The sequence below is a fragment of the Enhydra lutris genome, unplaced genomic scaffold (assembly GCF_002288905.1).
Source record: "Enhydra lutris kenyoni isolate GAN:26980312 unplaced genomic scaffold, ASM228890v2 scaffoldscaffold7, whole genome shotgun sequence".
NCBI lineage: Eukaryota > Metazoa > Chordata > Mammalia > Carnivora > Mustelidae > Enhydra > Enhydra lutris.
This window is the reverse complement of record NW_019154091.1, coordinates 36,338,519-36,354,701: the sequence shown is the minus strand read 5'-3', so window position 1 is coordinate 36,354,701 and position 16,183 is coordinate 36,338,519. Positions and strand designations below refer to the sequence as shown.

At 36.3% G+C, this 16,183-nt stretch overlaps 1 protein-coding gene across 1 annotated transcript in view; it reads left to right on the top strand.

Annotated features, from left to right (window-relative positions):
* Window positions 1-15,220, top strand: part of LOC111142224 (ovostatin homolog 2-like) — a 44,523-nt gene extending 29,303 nt beyond the window's left edge. Inside the window, exons 21-36 of the mRNA XM_022495256.1 lie at window positions 348-466; window positions 1,220-1,271; window positions 2,012-2,095; window positions 2,964-3,140; window positions 3,899-3,980; window positions 4,757-4,913; window positions 6,885-6,959; window positions 7,827-7,992; window positions 8,798-9,009; window positions 10,017-10,226; window positions 11,105-11,229; window positions 12,212-12,302; window positions 12,670-12,738; window positions 13,754-13,856; window positions 14,570-14,645; window positions 15,091-15,220. Coding sequence (XP_022350964.1) covers window positions 348-466; window positions 1,220-1,271; window positions 2,012-2,095; window positions 2,964-3,140; window positions 3,899-3,980; window positions 4,757-4,913; window positions 6,885-6,959; window positions 7,827-7,992; window positions 8,798-9,009; window positions 10,017-10,226; window positions 11,105-11,229; window positions 12,212-12,302; window positions 12,670-12,738; window positions 13,754-13,856; window positions 14,570-14,622 — 1,775 coding nt within the window. The 3' untranslated portion in view covers window positions 14,623-14,645; window positions 15,091-15,220. The remainder of the gene's footprint in view (window positions 1-347; window positions 467-1,219; window positions 1,272-2,011; window positions 2,096-2,963; window positions 3,141-3,898; window positions 3,981-4,756; window positions 4,914-6,884; window positions 6,960-7,826; window positions 7,993-8,797; window positions 9,010-10,016; window positions 10,227-11,104; window positions 11,230-12,211; window positions 12,303-12,669; window positions 12,739-13,753; window positions 13,857-14,569; window positions 14,646-15,090) is intronic.
* The last annotated feature ends 963 nt before the right edge of the window (window positions 15,221-16,183 follow it).

Here is a 16,183-nt window from a genome sequence, read left to right as displayed (position 1 = left end):
ACCCATTTTGCTCCTCTCCCCCACCCCCTACCCTCCGGCAACCATCAGTTTGTTCTCTGTATTTATAGGTCTGATTCTGGTTTTTGTTTGTTCGTTTACTTATTTGTTTTGTTTTTTTTTTTAGGTAATGAATCATTTTCTTAATGTAAGGAATCTTGAAACAGATAAAACAGAAAATGCCAAATTATCTTCAGGCAGGAAAAAGAGCAAGTTATTTTGGTTTAAGCATAAATATGATGATAGTATTCAGTTCATTCAGTCCAAGATGTGCTTCATTAGACTCTAATCATTTCCCATTATAGAAGGGGCCAGTCGTCATTTAACTTACATTCGGGAATGTTTTCCAGGGAAAGTGAATATCACTATAGTTGCTGAGTCCAGACAAAGTAGTGCCTGCCCAAAAGAAGGACCTGAGCATCAGAATCTAAACTGGAAAGATACGGTAGTCAAAAGTCTGTTGGTAGAGGTATGTACATGTGAAACTCTCAAGCTCTTCCAGATAAAGTTAAATATGAAAAGACGTTCTTGAACAGGCTAAATTAATGGACTCAAGTTACTTTCACACAAGATATATTATTTTATATGAATTAAAACAGCAATAAAATTCATCCTTTCTTTAATTAATACCTGAATTGATTAATTTAATTCATTTTATTTAATTAACTTTCCTTAATTAATACCTGAATTAATTAATTTAATTAAAATTAATTTACTGACCCTAGGAGAGTAAAACTTAATACTTGAAACAGGCTTGATGGCACTTAGCTTGCTCCTGACTCGTGTTTCCTGTAGGCCTGTTGCTCTTTCCTTCCTTTTTTTTAACCGACTCTCAAATCAGAGACAAATCTTCTTGTCCTACACTACCATGTGGTTCCCATCATCTTCAAAAAGAACTAACACTCGCCAGTGCATATTTCTCAAGTTGCCTCTTGGCCTGTCCCTACTCTGCAAAACACTTTTGTTTATTAATTGGAGATCCTAGACAGGATCAGAGGAGTTGAGAGTGTACCACAATGACATCAAAGTTATCTCTGTCTGACCTATGGGAACACAGGGTCTAAAGTGGGTCATGGAAATAAATGCACAGTGACTTTCAAAATTTAACAGAGGGGAACGATGAATGGCTCGCCTCCCAGAGACAAACGGGAGCCAGCCATGCCTATGTGGAAGGTGGCCCAGAGTCATTATTTTGTGCTTGTTTTTGTTTACTCTTTGACAGCCTGAAGGTATTGAAAGAGAAATGACTCAAAGTTTCCTCATCTGTACAAAAGGTAAGAGGATCTTTTAGGTGGTCAAATTAGTCCCAAAGAAAAATTATCAGTTTATTTCCTCTCCTTCCACATTGGTTCCTTTGCCATACTGAGTCATTTCAGTGATTCCTTTTTCAGTAGCTAGTGGAGGATTATTTCATTTCTTGCCCTATCTTCATCGTTTAATTTTGGCTAACAAAAAAGTTTATTTATGAGGTATTTTTTTAATTCACTTATGACACTGGTCTGCCTCAGCCCATTTCCCCACCTTATATATTTTTGGCTCCTCTCGTCATGACTGCAGCAAAGTATTGGACAGAGGAAGATCAGGATTAGGCTCTTTGTACTCTTGGGATAAAGTAACTGAGAGCTACATCACTGCCCCCCCCTTCCCCTGCTTTGTGGCCAACTTGTTGATGATGATCTGATTTCAGCGGGAGTCTCCAAGTTTTTCCTTTTGTGTGTGCTATTTAATCTGTCAGTAGTTTTTTATATTTTTTTCATACATAAGTAGTTGAGGCACTAAACTAGTGGAAAATAAGGGCCACATTATCCAATACACACATATATACCATTTTCTGAATATACCATTATTCCAAACTAGGTCAGAGATGGCAATTTCATCTTTTCAAACAAGCAACTTGCAAAATAAAAGTAAATAACAGAATCTATTTCCTAATATGTTTGTCCCACACATCTGCCGCTATTGTTTAGAAAAGAAAGTTATCACACTATTGTTTTTATCAATATTTTCTTTCTAGGGACAAAAGCCTCCAAGCAGGTAATTTTGGACTTGCCAGACAGTGTGGTAGAAGGATCTGCCAGAGCCTTTTTCACTGTTGTGGGTAAGTTGGTTAAGTATTGTCTTTCACGATGATTTGAAAAATTTAAATGAGGTAATTTTTTTAAAAAATGATAATCCTTACAATAACAGGATGGAGAGATTTTTCTGTAAGTATTAGTTGGAGAAAAGTACTATTGAAGGTCATCCTCTCTATGCTTGTTTCCATGTGGGATCTGAAGGGATTACATACCATTTTCAAATCCATGTCCTTAGGAAACGCTTGTTTCACTGGATGATAACTGGCATTTAGAAAATAAAGCCTTCTATTATATAACTAATGAATCTGAAATATTAAGTTCCCCTTTTTTAAAAACCTCTATTTATTCATTTAACAGAGAGAGAGAGAGTGCACAAGCAGGGGGAGTGGGAAAGCAGGCAGAGGGAGTGGGAGAAGAAGGATCCCAGCTGAACAGAGAGCCCACTTGGGGCTCGATCCCAGGACCTTGGGATCATGACCTGAGCCAAAGACAGACACTTAACTTACTGAGCCACCCAGAGGCCCCTTAAATTCCCTTTTGAAGAATCAGAATAAACCCTGCTTGTTAAAGATGGTGGGAATTTCTTCATAACAGGAAAACTCATGCATAATAATAATAACAAACAAGCAAACAAACACACACTCTTATCTAATTTCCCCCTCTCTCTGGTAATGAGATTTCCAGAAATATTTTCATACCATAAACTCCTTTCACTTCACCCTTCATGCCTATCTCCTCTTTAGAATTACCTCACGGAAACTTTCCTTATCTCCACCTTTTAAATGCAATTTTAAATATTTCCTGCTTTCATTATGCCTCTTTTATCCACAGTTACTCATGCTGAGATGCCAACTATAAGCAGTAGTAACCTTCAGCTTTTCTTATTTTTAGGGGATATTTTAGGACTTGCGATGCAAAATCTGGAGAATCTTCTCCAAATGCCATATGGATGTGGAGAGCAGAATATTGCCCTGCTAGCATCGGATACCTATATCCTTGACTATCTGAAATCTACTAAACAGTTAACGGAGGAAGTTAAATCTAAGGCTTTCTTTTTCTTGTCTAATGGTGAGACCATTTAAGTAATTTCTGCCTATAAAAAATAAAATCAATTTTTACTAATACTAAGATGTCACAAAGTTATCATTATAAGCTATTCTCATGGGGAGAAAGTGGGTCTGAACTCTGAACTGGGGTGTTCTGAGTCCTCACTATTCTTTTTTTTTTTTTTTTTTACCTCAGTATATGTGTGGTCATTTAGCTTTGTAATTAAGAACAATAACATTTCAAATTATGAGCCCAGTTTTTTTAATCTGAATATTTTGCCAAGCTACCTAGTTTGTTGCTACTGTTACTAATAGTAGTTATAAATAGTTCATTTATCAACTTCTATATTGGTTGGCTCAGTGGTGTTCCATTGCAATGAAGTGATTGGATTTGTATGTAGAAAAGAGGTATATAAATCTTGTGAAATATGATATCAAGGAAAGGCTCATGGGTACAATTTCTTCAGGTTTTCTTTTCAGAAAGATGACACAGTAGTCAATTAACCTTAAGGAAAAGGTATTAAAAGGTATTAATTAGTTAAGTGCCAGTTACTGAGCTGGGCATAGTCACATGTAATATCTTGTCATTAAAACCCTTTAAAGTAGGAGTTAGTTTTTCTCACTATGAATAGGGACCCTGAGTTTCAGAAATTAAAACTGAAGTGATCAATCTAGTAATTTGTCTGTCTAAAACCCAAACACAGGGCTTGCAGTATGCCATTCTTTTTCTTCTAATTTGCTTAGCTTAAAAAGATAATCTCCTACCATTTTGTACTTTAGGTTATCAAAAGCAGCTGTCTTTCAAAAACTATGATGGTTCATACAGTGTGTTTCGGCAGAGGAATCAGAAAGGAAGCATGTGGTAAGAGATGAAAATTTTATTTTAAATAATAGAGGGATGATCTGAGAAGGGCTTGGGACAGGCTGAGAGAGTTGAGTGTGGTGGGATTTGGAAGCAAAGTGGGTTTCAAAGTGAATGGATGGAGATGAACCAGAGAAGCTATTATTAATTCTAGTGCAGCCATATGCCTGGAGTGCCCTGACAATTTGCCTAGAAGTCTTATCATTTACTGACAACCCCCTGTACTTCCACAGCCTAACTTTGTGGAAAATGGCACAGGCTAGTCCACACTTCTCAGAGACCCATGTAGAGAGTCAATGGAGAGGAAAGAAAACTAGAAGGCCCCAGGGACACCTGGATGGCTCAGTCAGTTAAGCATCTAACTCTAGATTTGGCTCAGGTCATGATCTCAGGGTCTCATCCGGCTCTCTTTCTTCCTCTGCCCTTCCCCACCCTCCTTCCCTCTCTATAAAACAAACAAACAAAAAACCTAGAAGGCCCCCCAGCATCAAATTATACCCATTCCATCTCCATGTATAGATAATCCAATGAACCACAAATCAAGAAGCTTGTTTGTAAACATGCTGAAAATGACCTACTTTTCTTTTTACATATTGATATTCATAACATTTTATGGACCCAAAGGAAAAATGCACTATCAATAAAGATTCCCTACGGTCAGCATTGGCCAAATTAGATGCATCCATTATCCAAAGAGAATGAGGGTGCTGACCCCGTGGATTTGATGACATTTCTTTTTTATCTAACTTCTTTCTAACGAGTAATTTGTATTACAGGCTCAGTGCCCTTACTTTTAAGACATTAGAGAGAATGAAGGAATATGTTTACATTGATGAACAAGTTCAAAAAGAGACCTTAATCTGGCTTTCAAGCAAACAGAAAATAAATGGCTGCTTTGAAAGTGATGGCAAGATTTTCAACAATGTCTGGGAGGTGAGAAATTAACAGAACAAGGTTTCCTTGCCCCTTTGCATTGCCTACCTTTCCTATGTCTGATTTAACTAACCTGGAACAGGAATATTTTTCCTGGGACCATTATCCTTTCTGAGTCTGCTGGAGTCATAGGCACAGGGCATACTGGTCAACAGCATCATTCCACGGCATGCACGCTAATGCTAGCTAGACTTAGCTCTTCATGAATATGTGGTTTGCTTCGCTGTGTTAATTCTCCCATACAACTAGTCTCCTTTGGGGGAGAAACTGAAAACAAGAGCAAAGGAAGAGAAAAGAAACCTAGGATGGAAACATTCATAAATTTGGAACCAGACAATATGTCAAGGGTGGGAGTCCTAATTAGGAAATTCATTCCTATTTATGGATGGCAAGAAAGTTCAATACTTAGTAATTTACAACATTTCAGTGAAACACTCTTTCAATACCTTCTCAAGTCAAATCATAAAGGCCTCGCCTGCTGTGGGTCAAAATTCAACTGAGATGAATTATGTCCTTGACGGTACCTACGGCTTCCCTTTCCCTGTCCATATTAAGGTAAATCACAGGCATTTTCCCTTCTGATTTCCTGTCTTTGCAGATAGCTGTCCACCTCCATTCCATCCTCTGTGTTCTTTATTCTAACTTTTGTATTTGCCTCTGAAAACAATCCCTCTGATATGATGCTTTAGCGTGCCCTTATATCACCTGAAATATTCTGGGCTTTCTCTCTGGATCCTTCTTAATCACCACTCCTCTACTGGGATTTTGGAACATAAAGCTAATCCTCTTCAAAATATGGTCAAATGGCTACTTTGTGTGGTATTTAATTTAATGCCAATTGTTTTCAAATTGTTACACTGTTTGTGGTGTAGAAAAATGTCTTTAAATTATTCCCAATCTGTTCTTCACTACAGGAGCTTCCTGGTAGAGAAGAGTTCTTGTTCCCATGTAGAAAATGAGAATTTTTCATGTTCTCTTCTAAAGCCTCTCCACATCTTTCTTCTTACTGGATTCATTACTGATCACTGCTTCAGTTTGTCTGATCTTACCTAATCCCTCTTCCATAACTGTGTGTGTGTGTCTGTGTGTATGTGTGTGTGTGTGTTGAGTTAGGAAGAAGAAGTAAAGGAAAAATAAAAACCTACACTGCAGAGGAATAGCGATAGAACTTGTTATAATGTAAATGGATCCCCACATCTTATTTTAGTGTTTCCTTCTACAGTTATTTGCACCTTGAAAACTGAGCTCCTTGGATATTCATTTTCTAAAGAAGAAAGAGGTCATCTTTTGCTTAAATAGAGAAAATGAGAGGTTTATACCACATCAGTGGATCTCCAATGCCTTCTGAATGCTGTTTGCATTAGTATCATTAGAGCAACCCTTCATGTCCCTGGGTCTTGATCCTGATGGAATCCGAACCTCTTGAGCAGATGCTGGTTTATTTAAGGCTCCTGTTCCCCACTGCGTTTTTGTGCACTGTCAGCTCACAAATTGCGTAACTTAAAAACGCTTTTACACTGTAAGAATCTACGAGCCTTTATTATTACCACTTAGGGTACTTTTCCAGGCAAGTTCAGGCAGCTTCACAGAAACTTTCTGCCCCAAGGCAGCAGAAGTTCTTTGCTTTTCCAAATTAACAACAAATAGAGTAAAATAGAGCCATATGAATTGCTCAGAATTCATGTCCAAGAGTAGGTCACATCAGTAGATGATGACATATGTCATTAGTATACTTGATGGTATTTTTTTTATTTCATTACTATAATGAATCCTGATGGATTCTTAGATAGCATTTTTATTTGCCATTTAATTTTAAAATTACATTTTAGGTGTTTGGCTTTTTTTTTAAGATATTTCTTCCAGTGTTTCTTTCATTCTGCATTTCACTTCAGAAAACTAGCTTTTTTTTTTTTTTTTTTTTTTTTTTTGTGGTCTGCTGTCCTGTCTGGTTAATTTTCCCTTTGTGTTTAGGGTGGAGAAGAAGAGGACATTTTATTCACTGCATATGTTGTTGGAGCCTTCCTTGAAGCTGGACTCAATGTCACCGTACGGCTTTCCATCATTCTTAAATTCCAGTCACTTAATGCACATTAAATCAATTATGGATTCAGAGTGATCTCAGATTCTCAGACTGAATGAAACATCAAGAGAGCACTTAATACATGACCACCCCTTAAGTGAATGCTGCTCAACATTTTTTTGATTTGTAGAAACCGGCAATGAGCACTCTTGAGTTTTTCTCTAGGGAAAATACACAACTACACACATACACAAGCTTTTCATACCATTTCCGGTATTGAGCTAGTGCCTGAAGTTCAGCCATGAATTCTAGGTTAAGAACCCCTATTCTGTGTGTAGACATAACCAATATTCTGTTTGTCAGAATATTGGGTGTTTACACACCCAATTCAGTGTATAAATATTTTCGAGTTAAGCATGATTCATATTGGCTACTCCCCAATCCCAAATTCAGATTATCAGACTCAAAATTCTATTCCTGAACTAAGAGATCACTGTCTTTAGTATATCTCGAAAATCGTCTTTAGAAATATAAGCCTCTATTTCAAACATTAGAGTAAAATACCTTGGTCTAAAAATAAATTCATTCATATGCTTTGCCACATAGAAGAAATTCATATTACTAATTAAAATATAACTGATGAGATATAAAACTACTATTTTCATATTACTTACATTTTCTTTCCCAAATACTAATATTGCCATTAAAAATTAATTTCAACAATATTTTTAAATTGTATAAATAACACATGAGTGTATATGAATAGGTTTCTATGTAAACTATTCCTCAAGGATATATTATATACATTTTAAAGAATGGTTAGTTTAAATATTCAGCAAGCTTATAAAGCATTCAGGTATTATTTTAAAATATATTATCCTTCTCTTGACTAGTTTCCTGCTCTACGAAATGGACTCTTTTGCCTAGAGGAGGCCCTGGAAGATGGTGTCACTAATGGCTACATCCATGCGATTCTAGCTTATGCTTTTGCATTAGCGGAAAGAGAGAAGCAAGTGGAATCCTTACTCCAGATCCTGGATCAATCTGCTACCAAAACAAGTAAGTGTTATTATTCACTTTACTATTGATGGGAATGGCCTTGAGAATAAAGTAATGAAACTTACTTAGCAATCATATGGGAACCCTGTCATCACTGGTATGCTTCCATTTCTCTTACAGAATTTCTCAGTGGCCCCTTTGTCGTTAAAGAACATTGTATATTTTATACTTCCCTCTTTCTCCATTCTGCTAATTTCTTTTCGGATTTGAAAAGAAGTAAAGGAAACCAAGCATGGTGACCATGCCATAGACCAAAAGTACTGTTTGTGGGACCTCATCACACATGACTTTTAACCTTAAGAAGTTTTACTGGACGCTCTATTAGTGTGCTAGGGCCACCATAACAAAATACCACAGACTAGGTGGCTTAAACAACAGAAATTTTTTTTCTCACAGTTCTGGAAGCTAGAAGTCCAAGATTGAGGTGTCAACAGGTGTAGTTTCTTCTAAAGTCTCTCTCCTTGGCATATAGATGGGTGTCTTCTCCCTTTGTCTTCACATGGGCTTCTGTGGGCCTGCCTACCTGGTGTCCCTTCTGTGAATCCAAATTTCCCCTTCTTATTGGAACTCCAGTCATACTGGATTAGGGTGCACCCTAACAGCTTCATTTTAAGGGAATCATCCCCTTTTAAAAAGGCTCTATCTCCATATATAGTCACATTCTGAGGTACTGGATATTAGGACTTGAATATGTGAATTTTGAGGGGACATATCCCAGCCCACATCAGAGGCCAGGAATGCACTGTTCTTATGTGTAATTCATGGTGTTTATTCAGACTGTGTGAAAATTTTTCCTTTTCCTCAGATAATTTAATATATTGGGAAAGAGCAAAGAAACCCAAGACAGAAGCATCCCCATCCTTTATTCCTCACGCACCATCTGCTGAGACTGAAAAGACTTGTTATGTGCTGTTGGCTGTTCTTTCCCAGAAAACTCCTGACCTCACCTATGCGAGTAAGATTGTGCAGTGGCTTGCCCAACAGATGAATTCCCACGGGGGCTTCTCTTCCACTCAGGTGACTGATGTGGTCCTGAAATTAATAACAATATGTATATTGCAAAAGATGCTTCTCTTCAGTTATCTAGATAGCAAAGGTAATCATAGAAAATGCCTCCTGAGATGAAGAATATTTGATATTACATATCCTATTATTTAGTCAACAACTATTAATTGGGCAGTTCTTGTATAACAGACACTAATAAGAATTCCTTATATACAAATAAATAAATTAAGGTATCTTTTCAAGGAATTTATGACCAATTTATACCTCCACTTACACAGTAGAAGTAGAATATAGGACTAGAAGATATTGTTGTCATAGAGTCTTAATATAAGTTAGATATCCAATGATACTATGATAGTACATATCAACCAGCAAAGAAAAAAAGATTTTGCTCTATTTCTGTGCTGTATACATTGGGAAACACAAATGAAAGGAAAGAGTAACAGAAGAAAGAGGTATAAAAAGAATAGTGGTTTATGTTTTAACAGAAAAAAAATCAAAATTCAAAGAAATGCAGTTTCATTCCCACAAAGGAAATGTTCACGTCCTTCCTTACTTTCTTTGGTGTAGTCTTAGTTTCTGAATAAGACCATATGCTAATGAATCTGCCAACATCATTTTCTGATTCTGACTCCTTTCCTTGAAGATCAATGGGCATAAGCGTTACACAAGGCAGCCAAAATACTTAGCAAATTGACATAATGAAAATATTACTATATGATAATAATGTTATATAAACAATGTTACATTATGTCAATTTTTAGAAGCGGTTTGGCACTATTTTCAACAGCAGAGATTACACTTTGTGAAATCATTTAGACTACTAAAATCTAAGATTTGTTGAGGGAGACGAAATGACAATTGCATGAGCAAATGTATTGTCCTGTTGTTTACGATTTGATTCTTTGTATTCTGTTGACTTGGGAATATTTTTATGGATTGCCTTAAAGTTCAGGGTCAAATGATGACTAATACTGCATCACAATGAGTTAGATCTTTGCTTCTACTGTTATTTGCAGGATACTGCTGTCTGTCTTCTTGCCATAACCCACTACATGAAGTCCACCTTCTCTAATGATCAAAACACTGTCACCTTTAGCAGTGAACAATCCAATGAGATTTTCCAGGTTAACAATGACAACCGCTTACTTGTCCAGCGTTTGGAACTAACAAAAGCACATGGACAATATACAGTAGATGTAGAAGGACAGGGCTGTGCATTTATCCAGGTAATAGAAATCTACTTGAGGGGTGCCTGGGTGGCTCAGTCGGTTAAGCGTCTGCCTTCGGCTCGAGTCATGATCCCAGGGTCCTGGGATGGAGCCCCGCTTTGGATTCCCTGCTTGGCAGGGAACCTGCTTCTCCCTCTCCCTTTGCCTGCTGCTCTCCCTGCTTGTGCTCCCTCTCTCCCTCTGTCAAATACATAAATAAAATCTTTTTTTAAAAAAAGAAATCAACTTGAGACAGAGATAAATATTTGCCAGTTAAAGAGCTAGATTATCCTTTCAGTTATAGATGGAGTGTTATCTTACCATTGTGTATTTCCATTGTTATCTCCTTTCTTTCTTTCATTGCTATTTTCTAATCAATAGCCGAAAATGAAAGTCATTTTATGAAGAGATACTTACTCTTAAGCATAGCCGGATAACTGAGGGGTTTCAAAAAGAATGTCACTCTTAGAAAGCGTTCAGATATTTCCATTATGTCAAGATTATTTGTTTATAAAGATTTTTGCACCTTCTAAAAACTGAACAATTGCATTTTGCCTTATTCCTTGGTGGTTAAGATGTAAAATAATAATGAAAATAGAGGGGCACCTGGGTGGCTCAGTGGGTTAAGCCTCTGCCTTCGGCTCAGGTCATGATCCCGGTGTCCTGGTATCGAGCCCCGCATCGGGCTCTCTGCTCAGCAGGGAGCCTGCTTCCCTTCCTCTTTCTCTGCCTGCCTCTCTGCCTACTTGTGATCTCTGTCTGTCAAATAAATAAATAAATAAATAAATCTTAAAAATAATAATAATAATAATAATGAAAATAGAGAAAAAATAAGTCCTTCAGTTCTTACTACAAAATAAATGAATGGATTGTCTTCTGACTTGCTATTCTTCCAGGGTATCCTGAGATACAATGTACTACTACCTAAAAAAGCATCTGGATTTTCCCTTTCCTTGGAAATGACCAAGAAAAACACTTCAGATACATTCCAGAGTAACTTTGACCTGACAGTATCCATCAAGTAAGTGTTCCATTTTGATATCAACTCCTGGGTTAGAACAATGGTAATAGATGAAAAAAATAATTGTTTTAAACAGTAGCACAATAAGTATTAATGATGGTTACCACAATGAGTTGATATATTGGTGGTGATATTTCTAGAGCATAGTCTCTTTCTACCTCTCTGTGTGCACACCACAGTTCAGTATTTATGCAAGTAAAATTTATACTGTAGACGGGTATAAATTTGAAAGCTTCTGCCTCACTGATACTCCAGCAATGCCTCCATTGTTTTGCGTGTATGGAAGTCCTGTCGGATTTGGACAACGGAGAGCATATTTTTCCTTCTAAAGACAAGCACAGGTGGGCCAGCATGAGAAAACTTAGAGATGCTTATTCTATAACTGCATAGAGCAAAATTTTAGATTTTTATTTTTTGGAGTAGGCAAAATAATCCTCTTGAGCTAAAATATAATTTATAGCTGCCAGAGAGCTTTTAGTCCTTGTTAATATGTGGGGAAACACTGAGTAAACTTCCTTGGGGAATTTTTCTTAGGATTTCCAAATGAAAATCTCTTAAACATCCTAAACATCAGAGCTAAGATAAGAACTACATACACCATGGAACTCTCAACTTGCTTTCTAAACAAAGATATCCTTTAAGTATGGTGGAAATCTAAGACTAACATAAGTATATATGATATAAATTTATCAGCTTTGTTTATAAGCTAGGACTTTGAGGCCTCGGGTAAGTTTAAAAGAGATTTGGGAGATTCCAGGTCCAAATAATTCGCTCTTTATTCCAATTTATGTGTCCCTTGTCTATCTAGCTGTGCCTATCTTCAGATGTTTGAGAGTGACTTTCCTCGGGTGTTCCCACTTCAGCTTTTTGCCTCTGCTCCAGACATAAAGCCACTTGGTATCTATGTACCCACCATCCTTGCTGTAAGATAGGTCATTATTCTAGACTGCTGTCTAAACTTGTGTTTGTTTTTAAATTTCAGGTATACTGGAATTCGCAATAACTCCAATATGGTCCTTGTTGATATAAAAATGCTGTCAGGATTTACCCCAGTCATGGCATCCATTGAGGAGGTAAATAACAGAAGCCTACACTTTCAGCACAGAAGAAGCAATAGCATGCAGATAAAATAATTCATTAGCTAAATAAAGTCTTACAGTTCTTCCTTTAAACAGATTTATTCAGAGTTCATGTTTATTTCTGCTGTTATGCTGAAGAGACAGGGTTCTTAATTTGTAGCAACTGGCAGTCATTTGCCCATAGTTCATAATTTAGTTCTTTATTTAGTCACTACTTGTGTTTATGAAAATATCATGGCACAGGGAACATCCATAATATAGATTCCTGACAATTAGTTAAGTAAAAAGCATGAAACATTCAACACTGGAAGGTATTCTTTACTATTTATTGTCCTATCCCTCCCTGCCAATTTCTATAAAGCTTGAAAACAATGGCCAAGTCATGAAGACTGAAGTCAAGAATGACCACGTTCTTTTCTACTTGGAAACTGTAAGTTGAGCAGTAACTGTTTTTTCTTCCATGGCTTTCTCTTCTTTTCTGAAGGTAACTGGATGCTTGTATTTTATTCACATGTAAATGAATATATCCAGTTGATCCTTGAACAACATAGGTTTGAACTGCCTGGGTCCACACACACACGGGATTTTTTTATTTTTTATAAATGCAGTACAATCCTGTAAATATATTCTCTCTTCCTTATGATTTTCTTAATAACATTTTCTTTAGTTTGTTTTACTGTAAAAAATACCATAAAAACACATATATCCTACAAAATATGTGTCATGTTATCAGTAAGGCTTCTGGTCAACAGCTGTTGGTAGTTAAGTTTGGGGGGAATTCAAAATTTATATGCAGATTTTCAACTGCACAGGGGCTTGGTGCCCTTAACCCCTGCATTGTTCAAGGATCAGCTGTATATATCATAGGGTTTGTCAGAAAATATGGGACATTAAAAACGATCAGTGTTCTTCAATCCCACTGATAACTTATCTTCTCCCTGTTGACTCTAACATTATTTCATACATGCTTTGGTTATTTTACTAGATGACTCTCAAGTCAGAAATATCATGTCCCTGTTTTTCGTTCTTCACAGCATCTAACATAGTATGGCCACAGAGCAGATGTATAATTCTTTAATAGTCTGACCTGAACTCCAACAAAGGCTGGCATGAGTTTTAGAGTCATCCCTTCTAAGTGTACACTGCTACAAGTAACACAAATGCCTACATTACCTCAACGCTTTCAACTAAATTTCTTGCACCTCAGTATAAGCAATGGAACTTAAAATTTCATTCATTTAATGTCACCAAACTCATTATTTTGTCATTATGTAAGATCCTGATACCTTAGATCTGTTTAATTGGGTAAATCATGAACTTCTGGAGATCATTTGCCCCGTAATTTTCAATTTGCAGACCTGCTGATGTATTTATACCTAATGTACTTATGATTTGTGTCTTTGTGTGATGCAGACCTCATGTATTTATACTTTGTATCTTTACAGGTTTTGGGTACAGCAAACCATTTTACTTTCTCTGTTGAGCAAACCAACCTTGTGTCTAACATTCAGCCAGCCCCAGTTATGGCCTATGATTATTACGAAAAAGGTAGGCAAGCAATGCCATGCCTGAAGTTATGGGACATGATATCTGGATCTAAGACTCCCTGAGCCACTAAATTTTCCAAAATTATCCTCCATCATGAAAGTCTAAATGATGACTGGTTTTACTTTATATATTGATATTTTTTCCTCCCTGATATATATTCTGACTCGGTCGTTTCCCAGTTACCAGACTTTTTCAACTCTTAGAATCCTTTTGATATAGTGTGAGAGGGGGCCTCTTCAACTTGAAATGCAAAGATGCTCAGCCTCACGGTCTCTGTGTTGTTATTTTTGCTGTTGTTAATGCCAAGACTTACCATTTCATGCAACCTTGATGGACTTTGATTTGAGAAGGGGAGAAGGCAATATTCTGAAATATTATAAGACAGTCTTGATAGATTAGGTTCCAAAACAATTACTAGGATGTTGTAAAGACCATAAAAATTTTCCCTGAAAGGTCAATGCTGTTAGTTATTCATTGAATGTCATACAAAGTCTGTCGAGAAGGATTTGAATTCCTGCTCTGTCATTTACTAGTTGAATATACTGCATCAAGTGCCTTAAACTTTAATAGGACATTTTTGGATTTAGAAAATGGAGAAGTGATTAACTATCTTGGAAAATTATTGGAAAGATTAGACCTGATGTATCTGCTCTGTCTGACATAATCTGGCTGTTGGAGATTTTAAAATGGTAAACTTTCCCCCTATTTTCCAGATGAATATGTCCTTGTTTCTTACAACATCAACAGCGTTTCAGTTTCCCAGTGAGACAGATAAAGGCCTAGGAAAAGGTAAGAAAATTACAAATATCAAAAATATTGAAACCATTGAAAACACATCTGTTGCTAAAGTGAAAACCTAAAAAAAATAACAATGGATGAAGCAAGAAGAAGTCTGTGATAAGTCACAGGATTTGACCAGCTATGTGCACCAGGTACATATTCTGTCATTAAGATTTTATTTATTTCTTTAAAATAGCTTTAGAGAATTTACAACTATATATGTGGCTTTTATCCATGTCTCATTTTTAAAAATCACTCATCTTTGTTTTATAAGTTGATAGGTCATTAAATACATATGGACTTATATGTATACATATCCACATACATATGACATATGTATGCACGTGTTTGTATATGTTTGTATATATGTGTGCTTGCTTAGCTGTATTTATATATTTATTTATACATAAATACCCACAGTATTTATTGTTTAAACTATGTTTTTAAATCCTAGGTGGAAAGCTATTTTCTTTGAACAAACTCATTCTTCTGTATCAAACCTGAAAGAAAACCCTGAACCACCTTCCGTACTGAATACACTGCAGTCTGCCTCTGACTTCTTATCAGACTTTATTTCTTCATAAAATTCATAAATGCTTCATAAAATGCTCTCATTTCTCATCTGAGTCTGTGATTTTTTTTTTCTTTCAGTATACTATACAAAATTTTCATCCTAGGAAACTCGGGATTTTCTTTGATGACAACTCTCATAATTTCCTTTATTGACGTCAATTCTGAGTTTAAGCTTTTAGACATTATGGCATACATAATAAGGAATTCTCCAATATCCAGAGAAAGAGAGAGAAAGCCAGGGTCAGTGGACGTGAGGTAAAGAGACTAAGTTGGAAAGGACTTCATATGAGCTCAAGGAAATAAAAGAAACACACACAACACAAAACACACAGACTCTTGTCCACGAAATACCATCAAAGAATGGGGGAGAAGAATTTAGAAAATCATAAATTAATTGATGGATTTATTGAGTTCCCATACTTGATTGAGAGGGTAATCCAAGGTTATTTTATCTTTTTGAAAGTATTTTATTGTACTGATCTTGTCACTTATTCCTGAAAAGCAATATTCAATGTCTATCCTTTGCTCATTAACACTACTGATAAAGCAATAAAATAATATTGAGAAAACTGAGGCAGGAAGAAACTGGAGAAAATAAGGATAGAAGTGAAAATTAATTTCTCTACCAACTTTCATACAGGCTTATAACCCTGCTGAGATACTGCTACAGGCAAAAAACAGATACAGATCAATTCTCCAGTCATAGGATTAAAAAAAAATAATGGAAACTGAGTGCCCTAGAGTCTATCAGTGCCCAATAAATTAAAAATATAGTGTCTTAATAAATGATGGTTAGACTTACTTATTTCTGTAGGCTCCCTGCCCAGGGTATACTGCTAATAGTGCCTAAATTACAACCAGGTCCTTAAGGAATAATGTTTATTAAGCATACCCAACTTTTGTACCAACATGGACAGGACTGGAGGAGATTATGCTGAGTGAAATAAGTCAACAGAGAGAGTCAATTGTCATAT